General features: G+C 43.7%; 1 protein-coding gene across 6 annotated transcripts in view; it reads left to right on the plus strand.

Annotated features, from left to right (window-relative positions):
• Positions 1-17,798, plus strand: part of hdac7a (histone deacetylase 7a) — a 278,061-nt gene that overhangs the window by 182,908 nt on the left and 77,355 nt on the right. For all 6 annotated transcript variants that reach the window (XM_039746852.1, XM_039746851.1, XM_039746854.1 and 3 more), the window contains 8 exons: positions 3,436-3,553; positions 6,153-6,238; positions 6,317-6,439; positions 7,946-8,055; positions 11,962-12,054; positions 14,146-14,329; positions 16,538-16,719; positions 16,830-17,054. In XM_039746852.1, coding sequence (XP_039602786.1) covers positions 3,436-3,553; positions 6,153-6,238; positions 6,317-6,439; positions 7,946-8,055; positions 11,962-12,054; positions 14,146-14,329; positions 16,538-16,719; positions 16,830-17,054 — 1,121 coding nt within the window. The remainder of the gene's footprint in view (positions 1-3,435; positions 3,554-6,152; positions 6,239-6,316; positions 6,440-7,945; positions 8,056-11,961; positions 12,055-14,145; positions 14,330-16,537; positions 16,720-16,829; positions 17,055-17,798) is intronic.

Here is a 17,798-nt window from a genome sequence, read left to right on the forward strand (position 1 = left end):
GAGTCACGGTGGTCCAGCTATAAAATAATCAAGCAGCTGTACTGCACCTGAAGAGATGATATTCATTGTGAAAAGGCGCTATATAGAATGACAAAGTAGCAGAGTCTGTCGCCTGTTAAGTCCTTAGGTGGCCACACTTAATTCACCTAACAGATGGGCTAAAATACAGAAATCACGATCACAGGAGGTGCCTGTCGTGCGGGAGCTGAGTGAGTGGTCTCTGTGGAGGACCAGCAGCCCTCCAGGGTTAGTCTCCACCGTGTACCTGACGGACTCCACGAAAATCAACCAAAGGCAAGGCCGGCTTGGGATTGAAAGTGGATACAATCGACTTTATCCCCCTTTGATGTAACCAGTCCTTCGTGTTTCAGTTCTCTCTACGCTCCTCTGCCTTTCGGTGCAAGTCTCGCTCATTCGGGGTTTTTCACTCTCCAAATGTGCTGTCATCCTCCCAGGCTCCCTTGTACTTTAAGTCAGCATGACATCACATGACGTCTAGGAAGAGGGGATGTTAAACCTGACACAACAGCTCTTGATTTCGTTACCTAAGTGCATTCGGTTACACGACTACATACTGCAGGGGATGTCAGATTTGATGACGCGCTGATAGATTTCTACCACAGTTTCACATTTCCAAAATCTCACCTGCTCACCCCTTTTACTGGCTGCCCAACTGCGCTGGTGTTGTATGAATACCTCCTGGGGACAGCGAGTTCCACTGCAATCCTAGACTCCACCCTGTCATGTGGCATAAAACACGACATATTAGCCAGACAGGCCTCTCTTCTGTTTGCTGGCTCCAAAACACTCATGGCTGCATTATAAGCATCAGCTCTCTCTCTCACACACACACACACACACACACACACACACACACACACACACACACACACATACATACACACACACACACACACACACACACACACACACACACACACACACACACACACACACACACACACACACACACATACATACATACACACACACACAGAGCCGTCCCTGCGACCTCTAAGTTAAAATGAAACCTGTTTAATGTTGATAGGCCGAGTCCCGGACTGGCTGGACTGAGTTGCTGACGATATCAGACATCATGCCTGGCTGTCACGGGAGTGACACAACTGTCCCCATCTCGTGATGATTATTTAAATGAGGTGCATGAATGAATACCCCTGGGAAAAGTCATTATGGCTGACTTTCTTTGTGTCTTCCTTTTCTATACGATGCTTTCTACGTTTTTGTTTTTTTACTTGGTCTTCTCTTTCTGTGCGTGTTTGTTGCATTCTGGTTCATCGTCAGTTGGTCAGCCTTGATATCGAGCCAGCTATCCTTCATAGCCTCTGTCTGTTTAACTATTATATAGTGCTCTCTGCGTCTGTTTGTTATATGGCGCCTTTACTAACAGTCTGTCTGTCTCTGTGTATTGTATAGTGCCTTTCATATCTATCTATCGAACCAAATACATCATTTCCACATAAAATATCAGGGGTGCAGGCTCACTTTTGCCCATCGCACAGTGCCCAACACTACCCAGCACATAGTATGACAGCACATCTGATGTCGCACAGTCCCCCAAAATCGCACATTGTCCAGTACATCAAAGTGCCCAGCATCATATCACACAATGTGTAATCACTCTATTTCCAGTTCCTTCAATGCTCGCTCTTACTCACTGTCCAATCTCAGACTGCATTGATGCGGCCCGCTGAGCACACAAACCATTAAAGCATTTCATTTGGCGTTGTGGTGTCGACCAGCTGAAGTTTACCCCATGTGATGGATGCTTGTTCTCTTGGCTTCTATCTCCATATGTTGGTTTTTTTTTGTTTTTTTTTACTTCTCTCTAATTCCCTTTTATTTGATTTCTAGACTATTCATTTTCTAAGGCTTGTCATGTTTTATTTTCTTGGAAATTTCCTTTTCTGCCTTTCCAGTCAGACCAGTTATGTTTCATTTTTTACTGTTTAGTTTCACCCACGTGTGGAGCACAGGGTAAACCTGCCGATGACTTGCGCTTTTGTGAAGCTCACGCATGTGCCATTTAACTCATTCTTAATAAATAGATGAGTGTTCGAACTAAAACAAATTGTTTAAAAAAAAAAAAATGAAAAAATACAAAAAACATCAACTCCAGGAATTCCAGGCCACTTCATTTAAGGCAATCGGGGAGCTGAAGGACTGAACGTGAGGCGGCGCTCCACCCCTTCAAGGAGGCTTCACCCATTTGTTTATTCTACTTGTGTTCATTCAGGCTCTGAATCCTTCATCTGGACCAACCCCCACTGAAACCACACCCCTCACTCATGTCTCCAAATCTACCCCCATAGGCCACGCAACTCACTCAAGTCCAAGGGCCCCGCCACTCACTCAGGCCCCACTCATTTCTTTAGTCCACACCAGCTCATTCAGACCATAACCCTTAGTCTGGGGCTATACCCACTCACCCCATGACCCTCATTCTATTAACCAAAGCCCTCTCCACTACTCAGGTCACTCGGGTCCCCATTCATTTGTTCTGTCCACACCTACTCATTCAGACCCTCACTCATGTGTCCACTCGCTTACTCGAGTCCCACTCATTTCTTCAGTCCACATCAGCTCATTCAGACCATAACCCTTAGTCTGGGCCTATACCCACTCACCCCATGACCCTCATGCTGTTTCCTAGAGCCCCTCACTCGGGTCCCCAGGCCCCATTCATTTGTTCAGTCCACAGTTGCTCATTCAGACCCTTAATCTGGGCCTATATCCACTCGCACCATGCTTCTTATTCGGGTTCCTAGAGCCCACTCCACTGCTCAGGTGCCCACTCACGCATTCGAGCCCCACTTATTTGTTTAGCCCACATCAGCTCATTCAGGCCCACACAGTCAACAGCGCCTCAAGACCACATCCGCACTTGGGTTACACCCTTCACTCCGGACTCGGGCCCCACCCACCCATTCTCTCAGACTGACCACATGCATGTCTTTGGGATTGGTGTGGCCGCAGTTCCTTTTCCTGACCCCTGTTGTCTCTCGAACAATCCAGTCTTGGTGGACTCGATTGACTCATCTGTGGTTGGTGTTAATCTCCGGATTTGGAAGCTAACCTCAAAGATGACTGGGTCCTTTAGACTTTTCGAGGTCTGCGGTGAAGTTCATCCTGGGCAGCAGTGTGGCCATCTTCTTGGTAACACCTGACAGGTTGGCTCAGTTTTTTCAGACTTCCTGGAAGTCTGCCACCATTTTTTTTTTGGATCGAGGCTTCACTAGAGCTGGTCAAGACCACACACACGACTAGCCAAGCAACATCAAGCTGTGCAGCTTTCTGTGAACTTCATGTATCATGGAGATCCCGCTTGACCAGATGGGAGACTCCACTACAGGTGCCCGTCACCTCTAAGGCTGGTCCTAAAATAATATTTTTTGTCCCCATTCTTCTGCCCACTAGGTGCAGTGGCCAGTCCAGCGGTCAAAATTAAACTCCAGGCAGTGATCCGCAAGAGGCAGCAGCTGGCATTGGAGAGGCGCAACTCCAGCCCCATCAATAACCAACCTGTGGCATACAGGTAAGTGCTAGATGGGCAATCCCAGGTGACATTTGGTTCATGTCAATGGAAGAGTTAATGTACCCAGTAATTCCCAAGATTTACATTGACTTACTTGGTTGACGCTTTTATCCAAGGCGACTTACAACATTTATGATAGAACTAGCAAATCGTGCTTGTGAAAATTTCTCAGTAATAAAAAGCATTAATGAAGTGAGAGAGTAATGAGGGAGAGAAGAACATCACACATTACAGTAAGAAAGGAGATTATTTTAATAAGCAGTGACTTGTGAGAGGACTCGATTAGAGTAGTCACATGATTAGTATAGGATGTTATTAAAGTCATTAATAGCAGGAATATTTACAATACAAAGTGTAACAGGAACAGGTTAACACAACATATTGGATAAGAAGGGAAGTGCAGGGCACATGTAAGTCAGTGTGTGTGTGTGTGTGTGTATGAAGTGTGGCCATCACGTAATGTAGGATACCGACCTCTATAATAATTGTCGGAAAACATAATTTGTTGCAAAAACGTTAATGTCAGCGAAAATGTTTCCTCTGCGTGTAAGCCGCAAGTACCTGTACATTTAACCAGGGTTTCGATGCAACTCTGGAGATTGTAATGTACAACTGACCATAGGTAAAAAAAACAGGGCCTGGCAAATAAACTCCATCGTTTTTTTAAATGTTTGTCTTTGTGACTTGGTGATAGTCGTACAATATGCTAAATGAACGGGGAATTGCCTGTGCCGTAATATAAAGGGGATATTTGTTTTGAATTGTTTCAGAATACATGTGTGTGAATGAGAGGGAGGTTAGTGGAATGGTGAGGATGCAGGGAGTAGAGTTGGCGAAGGTGGAGGAGTTTAAATACTTGAGATCAACAGTACAGAGTAATGGGGATTGTGGAAGAGAGGTGAAGAAGAGAGTGCAGGCAGGGTAGACTGGGTGGAGAAGAATGTTAGGAGTGATTAGTGACAGACGGGTATCAGCAAGAGTGAAAGGGAAGGTCTACAGGATGGTAGACCAGCTGTGTTATAAGTGCTGGAGACTGTGGCACAGGAGACAGAGCTGGAGGTGGCAGGGTTAAAGATGCTAAGATTTGCATTGGGTGTGATGAGGATGGACAGGATGAGAAATGAGGACATTAGAGGGTCAGCTCAAGTTGGACGGTTGGAAGGTTGGGAGACAAAGAGGCGAGATTATATGGGTTAGAGATATATTATATGAGTTATATGGGTTAGAGACGGTGGCACTGACCAGAAAGCAGGACACAGAGCTGGATGTGACAGAGTTAAAGATGTTAAGATTTGCATTGGGTGTGATGAGGATGGACAGGATTAGAAATGAGGACATTAGAGGGTCAGCTCAAGTTGGACGGTTGGAAGGTTGGGAGACAAAGAGGCGAGATTATATGGGTTAGAGATATATTATATGAGTTATATGGGTTAGAGACGGTGGCACTGACCAGAAAGCAGGACACAGAGCTGGATGTGACAGAGTTAAAGATGTTAAGATTTGCATTGGGTGTGATGAGGATGGACAGGATTAGAAATGAGGACATCAGAGGGTCAGCTCAAGTTGGACGGTTGGGAGACAAAGTCAGAGAGGTGAGATTGCGTTGGTTTGGTCATGTGCAGAGGAGAGATGCTGAGTATAATGAGAGAAGGGTGCTAAGGGTAGAGCTGCCAGGTAAGAGGAGAAGAGGAAGGCCTAAGAGAGAAGGTTTATGGATGTGGTGAGAGAGGACATGTAGGTGATGGGTGTAACAGAACAAGATGGAGAGGACAGAAAGGTATGGGAGAAGATGATCCGTTGTGGCAACCCCTAACAGGATCAGCCGAAAGAAGATCTTGTTTTGAGTTGTCAGTGTTATGGAATCAAGAGTAATTTTTCCATCGTAATGTTTCTTGTTGTCTGGCTCTTCAGAAAGGTTGTGTGTGTAATTCGTTTTTTCGTTTTCACTGTCTAGGTATGAGACTTGCTGCCGCTGATCCTCCGTGAATGTCGCTCTGTGGTTTTATCATATGCTGTCTTTGTTGTTCTAAGGCATCTTGCCTGTGTTGGTTGGTCTGGCGTGATGTTGATGTTTCTGCTTCTTTGCATTGGAGTGAGTATGTAGGCCGGCGAGACCGCTTGTGTTGGTCGCCACTAAGTTGTATGGGCCTTTTCTTTTTTTTCGGGAAGCTTACGTTGCTGTAAAGGAAAGAGGAGGTGTAAAATGGTAGTGTCATAATTAAAATTTCGGTCAATAGCAAAGTATGCACTGACTAAACGGTCAAATATCGCGGTCGATAACTGGTCACATCGAAGAATTGAAAACTTGAAGATGAGCCTAAGAGCAAAACTCTGCCAGGAGCACAGATTCCTTGGTATTGTTATGGAGGGATATAGTAGTTGTGGCAACCGTTGTTTATATCTAGCATGGACGAACACAAGCAGAATATTATAAGGATTGGTTCCACTTCTTTTGGTTTTCCAATTGGAGCACAGGCAGGTCATGTGACTTGCCCAGGGCCACACGCTGGTGTCAGTAGTGGGATTTGAAGTCCAAAGCCTTAACCACCACACTACAATGTCTTGCCTGTCTGTTCCTTACCATCTTCTTCTCCCATAGGACACTGGCACCAGATCCTGAGGTGCCCCTACCAACACAGCCCTCATCCCGAGACAGCAGAGAAGACCTTCCGTTGCGCAGGACGGGTAAGGAATATTGACCAGCCCGCTACTGACCTCTTAAGTGTTCGGACACAAATGGAAATGACGCTCATCTTGTTACAGCTTCGGAACCCAACCTCAAGGTGAAGAGCAAGCTGAAGAAGCATCTGGGAGCACGGAAGAGCCCACTGACCCGGAAAGAGAGTGCCCCACCCACCATGAGACGCAGACCGCCCGACAATTTAGGTAGGATATCAGGAGAGTTTTGAGGAGTGTAAACAGGACACCACTGATTTACGGGCTGGAGCTGGAACTGGCCCAGGCCCGTCACGGTTAACAATTGAAATTTGTAGGCTCTCAATAGTAAAGCCGTGAGGCTCCAAGCCCTGAATTTTCTGGTCTTCGGAATATTTGCTGCCATTTTCCTGACACATTAGTTGGTGGCTCTAAATAATCTCCATGTGAGAAGTGTGCACTGTGGTGGACTAGTTACCCACCTACAGTGCTGCATGGATGGAAGAGAGCCAATCATCCCCCCCAGGGTTTGACATCATAAATACAATAAAGCACCATGAAGCTAAAGAATTTAAAAGCTTTGAAGAGTTGAACCCTCATGGCCAGACAGAAAGGGGCATCTTAAATATGCAATTCTGTACATTCTTCTTTCTTCTTCTTCTGCTGCTAATTCTCTTAAACATGTTGATGTGTCGCCTCCTTCAGTCTAAGTTTGCTGGTTTATGTGCTTCCCCCTACCTCATAAATAATGAATAGCATCATAAATACATTTGAAAGCATTTAAGAGCTGAACCCTGCTGACTAAACTGGGAAAGGGGGTCCTAAATTACAGTTATCTTAAATATATTGATGTGCTGCCCCCTACCTTGCAAACTATGAATGACATCACAAATATATTCAGTTACTGCCCTCTAGCTTCCTAAATAGAAAAGTGCATCTTCAATTTACCGAATGACACTGCAGTGCTGCTCAAACACATTCTCATGCTGCCCCCTACTGCACAGATTTAAATTGTGTCATTGCACTTGGGTCCCATTCCAGGTGGTCCGGCATGTGGTGGGCTCCCAACCTCACTCACTCTTCGTTAACACGCTGAAGTGCTGCCCTCTGCAGCCAAACCTGAAAAGTGCAGTAGTGTTCTCTAAACCGAACGCCAAACCCCCCCTCCACCACCCAATCCCGAGTTGGAGCAACAGATTCCAAAAAAATGAATGAATGAGTGAAGTGTTTCGCTCTTTGCCCAGCATCCTTCACTTGACTCTGTGTTCTCTACTGATCCTGATAGACTGGCACCTCTCTTGGTTTGCCATTGCCACCCATTTAGTAATACGCCATGAGCTGACTGGCATTCGTACAGCCTTCGCTCTCGACGTCTTCATCCATGCAGGATGGTGGAGTGAAGCTCAATTTGCTGTGAGACTCCGCACAAGTCAGCCCACTTTCTGTAAAAGCCGCTCTCCTTCCATTTGGCTTCTTGCAGATTTGCTGCTCTTTGTCGCTACTAGAGCCCTCTGCGCATCCTTCCCTACATGTGTGGCAGCCTTGTGACATTTAACAGGTTTACGTATGCCAGCCTTTTCATAAGGAAGTCTGGTGGAAGTAATGTAATGAAACTAGGAACAGTTAGACTTGCAAACCTTATTTCTACTTGTTGGGTTTGTGAAGAGAGGGCCCTGAATAGCAGCAGGTCACCTTGAGCAATGGTGGGTTTGACAGAATTCTTCTTTCTGCTTGTAGATTCCTCTCCAAGTAGCAGCAGCACACCGGTATCAGAGTGCAGCTCCCCGAATGACAGCATTCACATGGAAAATGGCGTCATTGGCCCAAGCGCTGGAGTTCCTCATGAGGTGAGATCTAACTGGGCTTCCTCTCTGCTTCTCTTTAGCAACATCTGTCCGTCCATTCATCTCCCAAACCCACTTAGTGGATCGAATACTGAGCACAAGGTAGGATGGGACTTCAATCCATCACAGGGTGAACACACACACACACCTATAGGGTGGTCCAGATCTAATTATGCAATTTTCATTACGCTATAACTTAAATTTATTACATAGAAAATCACTCGAAAAATCCCGGACCATCAAGAAGTGTGTAAACTGAGGACACAAAGAATCATCTTCGCGCCGAACTAGAATTGACTCCACATAAATCAAAGGCATCCAGACGATCTGGACCTCCCTGTACATCAGGGCTAGTAATGTCTTTGGACTGTGGGAGGAAACCCACACGGGCACAGAAAGAACATCCAGACTCCATATGTGGAGCACCCAAGACGTGAATCCCAGACTCCTTCTTGGCAAGAAGTCCATAAACTGAAAAGTGCATTTGAAAACCAATCAACGTGCTGCCCCCTGCCAGTCAGACTGAAAATCAAACCTTAAATACTTTGACAAGCTACCCTCACCCTGGCTTCATTAATACATTAAAGTGCTGCCCCCTGCAGGCCAGAAGAGACACATGCATTTGTTTGCATTGGGGAGATGACCCCCTACTGGCCAAGTGGAAAAAGGACATCTTAAATAAACTGAATGTGTGCCCGGGAGCTCCAGGTACGTCGAGGTGACCTAATGGATAGTCGTCATTATTTGAGTCGGGTATACCGAAACCAGACAGAACTCTGGAGGCTTGCAGACTTGGCGCCCATTGGTGTCAACTCCACCTACTTAGCTTCGGGCTGCCAGATGCAATTCTGTGAGTCCTAACTTAAAATATACTTATGTGCTGCCCCTTGCTCTGCTGGTTCTACCTCTTAAATTATGTAAAGCATCATCGATTTATTAAAATACTGCCCCCTGCAGTCTAAAAACGTAAGTGTGCATTTGAAAGCATTGAAGAGTTGAACCCTGCTAACTAAACTGGGAAGGGGGTCTTAAATAAGCAGTTCAGTGCATCCTACATTATATTTATCTTAAATATACTGATGTGCTGCTCCCTACCTTGCAAACTATGGATGACGTCATAAATACAATAAACTGCTGCCCCCTGCAAGCTAAAGAATACATGTGGAGTTAAACGTTTTGAAGAGTTGAACCCTCGTGGCCAGACTGAAAGGGGCTTCTTAAATAAACAAATCTGTAAATTCTAGCAGTTCTCTTAACTATGTTGATGTGCTGCCCCCTTCAGTCTTAAATGCATTGATGTGCCGGCCCTACCTCTTAAATTGTGTAAAGTGTCTTTGAGATATTAAAATACTGCTCCTGCAGTAAAAGAACAAAATACATTTGAAAGCATTGAAAAGTTGATCCCTGTTGACTAAATTGGGAAGGGGGTCTTAAATAAGCAATTCAGTGCATCCTAAATTGTAACAATGCTCTTAACTATGTCAACGTGTTCCCTCCTTTCAGTCTAAGTTTACAGGTTAATGTGCTGCCCCCTACCTCATAAACCGTGAATGGCATCATCAATACATTAAGTTACTGCCTTCTAGCTGCCTAAATTGTAAGGTGCAACTCCAATTTACTGAATGACACTGCAGTGCTGCTCAAACACATTCTCTCGCTGCCCGCTACTGCACAAATTTAAATTGCGTCATTGCACTCGGGTCCTAATCCAGGTGCTTTGGTGGGTGTGGCTATCAGCTCGCGCTCCGGACCTCACTCGCTCCTCACTAACACACTGAAGTGCTGCCCCCTGGGGCCACACCTGAAAAGCGCATCTTACATTGAGAGCAGGGTCACAGGGGGTCCTGAAGCCTATCCAAGCTAGCACAAACCCTGAATAGGGTGCCAGTCCATTGCAGGCCAAACACACACACACACACACACGTGCCAGTTTAGCATTTCCAGTTCACATAACTTGCATGTCTTCAAACAGTGGGACCAGTGGAAACCCACCTGGAGGAAACCCACCGCGACATGGGGAAACTCCACTGAGGGAGGATCTGGGAAGCAAACCCTGACCTCCTTATTGTGCTTCTACTGACCCTAAAGTCAAGGAGGTGTGTCTTCCATACATTGATGTGTTGCCCGCATTTCTTAAAATCTGAAGAGGGGCATTAATATAGAGTCCAGATCTAATTATGCAATTTTCATTACGTTATAACTTAAGTTTATTACATAGAAAAATCCCGGACCATCGAGAAGTGTGTGAACTGACAACATGAAGAATCGTCTTTGCGCCGAACTGGAATTGTCCCCGCATAAATCAAAGTCATCCAGACGATCTGCATAATTAGATCTGGACCACCCTGTACATCAGAATACTGCCCCCTACAGTCTAAATAGTACATATATATTTTAAAGCATTGCAGAATTCACCCACTCCTAACCAAACTGAAAGGGCCGTCTTAAATAAACAGTTCTGCACATCCTGAATGATAACAATTCTCACGTTGATGTTGTTGCCTCCTTCACTCTAAATTTGCACATTGATGTGCTGCCCTCCTGTAAACTATGAATGGCATCATAAAATACATTAAACAGAAAACTGCCTCTTCAGTGTATTGAATGATCTTGCAGTGCAGCTTAAATATATTCCAATGCTGCCCACCATGCGAGAAGGGTCTAACAGCAGCTTGCAGTACCTATGGCACCGGTCAGGTAAAGCCCACAGCGTCAATCACAAAACGCCCTTTGAGTCAGATAATCCTCCTACAGCCCTAATCTTAACCATAATGTAACGAGACCCTGATATTAACTGTAGTCTAATGCGATGGGTGTTACGTGACTGACGTTGAGGGCGTTTCGTGATGTTTGGCGCATTACATGACTAACCTCATGGGTACTGCGCTCAACAATTACACTCTGTTGGTGCTATGCACAAATTTAAACTGGGCCATTAACACAGTGAACTGCAGCCAGACCTGAACAGCGCATGCTACACAGAGTGCGGCTCTCCATGGAAAGTGAAGCAAGCGTGTCTTCAGCATACTGATGTGCGGCCTAAACCGACAACTGATTCATCAATATGTTACAAAAGCAAGTTGGCTAAACTAAAGTGATGCCCTGGGCGGCCCTAGCTGAAGTGTGTCCCTTAAATGTATTGCACACTGAAAAGACACCTTAAACAGATGAGACTGGCACATGTAATGAAATGGCAGACCTCGCACACACTCAAACTCAAAAGTGCATTTCTGAGACTACAAGCCACTAAACTGCACGCAACCCAAATTTACAAGCAGCTCAGCGGCCAAGTAAGAATCTCACTGGACCTATGAGCCCCCATAGTGTGCCTATAATGGTAACGCTGTGCTAATGAGAAGTGTGATGCCAGTCTTAGAAAGTCAGTGTTTGATGTTAAATTCTTATGGTGTTTTCTTAATTTCAATAACAGAATATCAGTTCCTTCTTGCTACCTAAAATATGGTATATCCTTTTACCCCCTATGAGTTAACATGAGACAGAACTTAATTACAATCATTTACACTGAAGTTTATCTTCCTTGAAAAATAGCAATGTGCTGCCCCCTGTAGCTGAAAACTTGAAAGTACACCTTAAATACAACACTTCTTTCAAATTGCCAGCCAAAGCAGCTGAATTTGTCTTCTGCAGGTCCCACTCAAAGGCCCACCTGAAGCCCTTTTCAGCTGTGATGAAGCACCCCTAGTGTTATGAACGTCCACTGAAGTTTATTTGCTTGATTTTTCTGTCCTTCCCCCCATTTAGGTCCTTTATGTAAAATAATAACCTCTTTATGGCGTCATACTGGGTATGAAGGGATATCAGGCGTGTGCTGTTGTCTTACACTTGCTACGGGTTGCCAACAAGGCAGCTGACCATTTTCTTCTTTGTCTTTCCTTCTCCTCACCACAGTTGGTGCTTCCAGACGGCTCTCGGGCTCACTTCAGTCCTGCGAACGCAACAGCCCTCCCGACGATCACTCTGGGTCTGCCAGCCAATGCCAAGGTAAGTGCAGAGCTGCAGCTGCTGAAGCAGGAGTGGGTGAACGATGTTTGAAATAAGAGCTGCAGGGCTGCATCTGGAAGATGCCAATTTATCCACTGGCACGTGACTGGGAGCCGGCCAGCTTCTTGTTTTCAGGAAAATCAGTCAATCTGTCTGCCTTATATAGTGCCTTTTATTGTCGTCTATCCATTATATAGGGTCTTTTATATCTAGCTAGCTAGCTGGCTATCATTGTATTATATCATGCCTTTCATATTTATCTAGCTATAGTCTTTCATATCTATTTACCTATTATATAGTGCCTTTCATATCTATTTATTGTTTAGTGTCTTTCATATTTATGTAGTTGAGCATTCATTATGTAGTGCCTTTCACATCTGTTATATAGTGCCTCACACATCTAGGTACAGTATCTGCCTAGTTAGTTATCACATATAGTGCATCTCTAATCTATTAAATATTGTCTTTCAGATTTAAATATCCATCTGTTATACAGCACCTTTCAGATTTATCATATAGTGACTCTCAAATGTAATTATAATTCTGTTGATCAATATATTTTTTTAGTGTCTTTCAGATTTTTCAATCTGCAGCATCTAGCTATCTTATGCAGTGCCTTTCATATCTATCTTTCTCTCTCTAGCTGTGTATTATGTAGTGCCTCTCAGATTTACAGGTATTGGTATATAGTGCCTTTCATATCTGTCTTTATTATATAGTGCCTTTCACATTTAGCTTGCTATCCTTTGTAGTGCCTTTCATATTTATCTAGCTGCCTATTCATTATATAGTGTCTTTCACATCTGGTCTATACTGCCTTACACATCTACGGTAGCTACAGTATCTGTCTAGCTAGTTATCACATATAGTGCCTCTCAAATCTATTAAATATTGTCTTTCAGATTTAAGTATCCCTCTGTAATATAGCACCTTTCAGATCTATCATATAGTGACTTTCGGATGTAATTATAATTCTGGTGATCAATATATTTTGTTAGTGTCGTTCAGATTTTTGAATCTACAGTATCTAGCTATCTTTTGCAGTGCCTTTCGTATCTGTCTCTCTAGCTGTGTATTATATAGTGCCTCTCAGATGTATTTATCTATTATATAGACCCTTTCATATCCGTCATATATAGGGACTTTCAGATCTTTCCATCTACTTGTTCCTCGATCCTGTTGTGAATTTCAGTTGTAATTATCCACTTCTCAGACCGGTCTCTCTAGCGATGTATTACAGAGTGTCTTTCAGGTCTGTCTGTCATGTAGTGCCTTTGTGTAGACACATATGTCTGTCTGTTACATGGCACCTTTCCAATGTAACTGTCTCTTTATTATATGGTGCCTTTCAGGTATTTCTGTGTCTATCTAGTATGTTGTCCTTTTCAAGTCTTGACTATTACTCTGACTCATATAGTGTCTTTCATGGCTATCTGTAACATTCATTCATGTACAATAGAGTATTTAAATGGCATATGAATGTTTGTTATCTGGTAAACATGGCAGAACAAGCCCTAGTTAACCAGGCAGGAAACCTTTCAGTCTTACTAACCTTACTACCCTTACTACCACTAGGGGGCAGTAGGGTAACTAATGTTGGGTTAGTACAAGTCAGTGGAGTGTCTAGAGGGCTGGTCTTTGCACCTACTGCCCAGTGAGGTGGTCTTCTCTTTGTTTTAGGGCGCTCCTGGCCACAGAGCTGTGGGCCCAGTTCCTTAAAATGGCTTGATGTTGTTGTGTTTAGTGTATTAAGGCTCTAGGTGGCAGGACTGGGCATGCCTGCTAGAGGTGGTGCATTTACATTGTGCATGTAGTGCCATCCCAGAGTGTAGAGGCCTCTTACAGGTGCAGGACGTGTTTGTTATTCTTGATGCGGAGCACATTAAACAGCAGCTGACTTGGTGGTGGAGCTGGATTGGCAGCTAATCTTTGTCTTTCGAAGTTTAAAGGCCTTGTTTTTCTGCTTCAGTATGCTGGACTTTTTAATCCGATAACTAGTGGGAGAGACCCCCACAGTCTGAACTCTTCTCAGTCCTCTCCATCCAATTTCAGTCTTAACATGGATGTCTTACCCTCTTGTTATCCTTGCAGGCAGAGGCAGACCAGTCCAGTCTGGCCGCAGGAAAAGTCGGCCGGCTCTCCGTCCTCGCTGGAGCTCCACCTCAGGTTTACCTCCCCGTCAATCTGGAGGAGCCCGGCACTCAGCTGTCCCCTAGACTACAGCCAGTGGTCATCCTGGAGCCCACTGGACTGGTGCATGCCCCACTGGTCACAGGTAAGAAGGAGCGGACTGAGTCATGTGGGCTGTGGCTGGCGTCTGGAGAGCGTGAAGAAGCAAAGGCAGCAGAGACACTTAGTAGGCACTGGGAGAAGATGGTGGGGGAGTTGACAACCTGTAGGGAACAGGCGGGCATGGGAGGGGAGCTCTGGGACAGGGGGACAGTGCCACCTAGTGGCTGCACACAGGACACATGGCTCATGTCACTCCAGATGCTTTTATATAAAACCTTTCAGTCAATAACTATTAACATACAGTATGTATCAGCTTCATGCAATGTTTACTTCACTTTAAGCAGCTTTTGCTTTTATTCAATAATTGTCTGTTTTGAGTAAAGTTCAGCATCTGTCGTATATAGCGTCTTTCATGTCTCTCTGTCCATCTTATTTGGTGTCTTTTATAGGTTTGTGTCTAACCTATGATTTGCCTTTCACCTCTGTCTGTCTGTCTATTATATAGTGCAAGCAGCTCTTCCAACGCACAGGGAAAACTCGGGGATTTGTGGCAGGATTGGCACTCCAGCTGCTGTAAAAAAAATAAAAATAAAACCCTAACCATGTTCAGTGTGGTGCTGAGGTGCCACCCGCTGCAGGACTGTACTCGGATCTCAGTCTGGGTGGTTCATCGGGTGGTGGGTGTGGCAGTGCGCTGTGATCAGTGTATGCTCCCAACCTCCTCCTTTCATATCTTATCTATCTATTATATAGTGCCTTTCACATCCATCTATCCATCTATCCATCTATCTATCTATCTATCTATCTATCTATCTATCTATCTATCTATCTATCTATCGTATATAGTGCCCCACATCTGTCCATCTTTCATTATAGTGCCTTACATATCCATCTATATCTTATACAGTACCTTTCACATATTTTTTTTATATAGCCCCTTTCACATTTGCATATCTTAATTGGGTCTTTCATATTTGTTGCTCTTTTGTATAGTGCCTTTCAAATCTATGTGTGTTATAGCAACGTTTGTAGTATCTATTTTATATAGCATCTTTAACATATACATATCTTGGATAGGTAGATGTGAAAGATGCTGTATGTCCATTGTGTAGTTCCTTTCATATATATATGTGTATATATGTGTGTGTATATATATATATATATGTATATGTATATGTATATATATATATATATATATATGTATATGTATATGTATATATATATATATATATATATATATATATGTATATATATATATATATGTATATATATGTGTATATGTATATGTATATATATATATATATATGTGTATATGTATATATATATGTATATATATATATATATATATATATATGTATATATATATATATATATATATATATATATATATATATATATATATATATATATATGTATGTATATGTGTATATATATATATGTAATTATATGTATGTATGTATTACCCTATTACACAGCACATATTGTAGTATTGATGTACCTCATATAGCAGCTTTCTAGTCTATGCAGATCTCATATTGTCTCTTACAAATGTCTCTTTGTTACATGACACATTTTGTATTCCCTGTCTATCTCTGCAGTGCCTTTCCTGTCCATCATGTGTCATCTTTTATAGTATGAACTTTCTCTATCTGATATTGAGCCTTCACTCCTCTGTATATCACCATTCACATCAATATATCGTTTATAGTATCATTTACATTTGTCTCTTTATTGTATAGCACTTTTCACATGTATGTGTCTGTTATATAGCACCTTTTATAACACTGATGTATGATGTATTATCATATGGCACCTTTCATGTCCATATACTGTAGATCTCCCACATTGTCTTGTTTATGCCTATTTGTCACGTAGCACTTTTGTGTTAACTCTGTAGTGCCTTTCACACATATAATGTGGCACTTGTGTGGTATCTTCTGTGTCTGTATTACAGTATATAGTGCCTTTACCCTTCTATATATTGCCTTTCACATCTGAATATGTCTCCATCTGTCTCATATAGCGCCTTTGCTATGTGTCTATGTGTCATTTGTGTGTGTAATTATTCTCTATTTTTTATTTACATTTTTTATTCTTGTTTTCATGCTTTATTTTTTTTTTTTTAGATTTCCTTTCGGCAGTATATTGTGCCTCTTGCAGCTGTCAGTTCTTCTAAATGAGTTGTCGGGCAGGCTGTGTCCCCCTCCTGAACCCGAGTAGACCCCCATCTTTTTTTTTTTTTTTCCTCCAGTTCCAGGTCTCGGCCCCGTGCCCCTGCAGTTCGCCACCCCCCTGGGACCCCACAAGCCGCTGAGCCGCACCCGTTCAGAGCCTCTGCCCCAGAGCCCCCGGTCCCTCCAGCAGCACCTCTTCCAGCAGTACCAGCACAGTCAGCTCCTGGAGAGGCTCAAGCAGCAGAGCCCACTGGCCAAGGTAACTCAAGACCCCCCTGTCTGTCTGTCTGTGCCCCCTTTTGTCAAATAAGAAAAAAATAGAAGGGGGGAGGTCCGCTTTCTAAGTGCCCAGCTTTGTGTTTACTCCAGCTGATGAGCAAGACCAGTGAAAAGCCACGGCTCAAGCAAATTCCCTCCGAGGATATGGACGGCGAGGAAGCAGGAATAGACGCCAGCTCTGCTTGTCGAAGAAGAGCCGAGTCTCTGCGGGACACGACATCTGGCCAGGATCTGTCTGTAGGGGGTAGCGATGAGAGGGAGCGGCAACAGCAGCACTTCTACCTGCAGAGTCACGAAGAGCTTCTACTTCAACAGGTAGGGACAAAAGACTCGAGTGTTGTGTCAGTCTGTCCGGCCACAGATGGCGCTAGAGAGGTGACGAGCCTGCACTGCACAGTGCCTTAGCTGAGGTAAGGGGCAGCAGAGGACAGCCAGAGAATTGAGTGAGACTGATCAAGAGAGCCTGCACTTTACGACACCTTATTATTTGCATTAGCGGGGCCAATGGAGAGTTGAATAAGAGTCATGAATGGCAAAAATGTACACTTTACAAAAATTGTTAATATCAACAGAGAGCCACAGAGAGTGGAATTTGACTCATAAATGGGAAAAGCCGGCACTTTACAGTAATCCATTATTTCTATTAGAGGGCAGTAGTACTAGGGTGTTGTACCCTGTTAGCCATTATGAACGTAGTGTGAAGTAAAGCACAATGATACCTTTTAGTAGCTAACTAGAGAGACTACAACATGCAGGCTTTTCAGGCAACTCGGGGCCCCTTCTTCAGGCGAGATGTACAGTCATGTGAAAACATTAGGACACCCTTTGAAAGCATGTGGTTTTTTGTAACATTTTTAATAAATGGTTATTTCATCTCCGTTTCAACAATACAGAGAGATTAAAGTAATCCAACTAAACAAAGAAAACTGAGGAAAAGTCTTTTCAAGATCTTCTGTAAATGTCATTCTACAAAAATGCCTATTCTAACTGAGGAAAAAGATAGGACACCCTTGCCCCTAATAGCGAGTGTTACCTCCTTTGGCTGAAATAACTGCAGTG

The sequence above is a fragment of the Polypterus senegalus genome, chromosome 3 (genome assembly GCF_016835505.1).
Source record: "Polypterus senegalus isolate Bchr_013 chromosome 3, ASM1683550v1, whole genome shotgun sequence".
NCBI classification, from domain to species: domain Eukaryota; kingdom Metazoa; phylum Chordata; class Cladistia; order Polypteriformes; family Polypteridae; genus Polypterus; species Polypterus senegalus.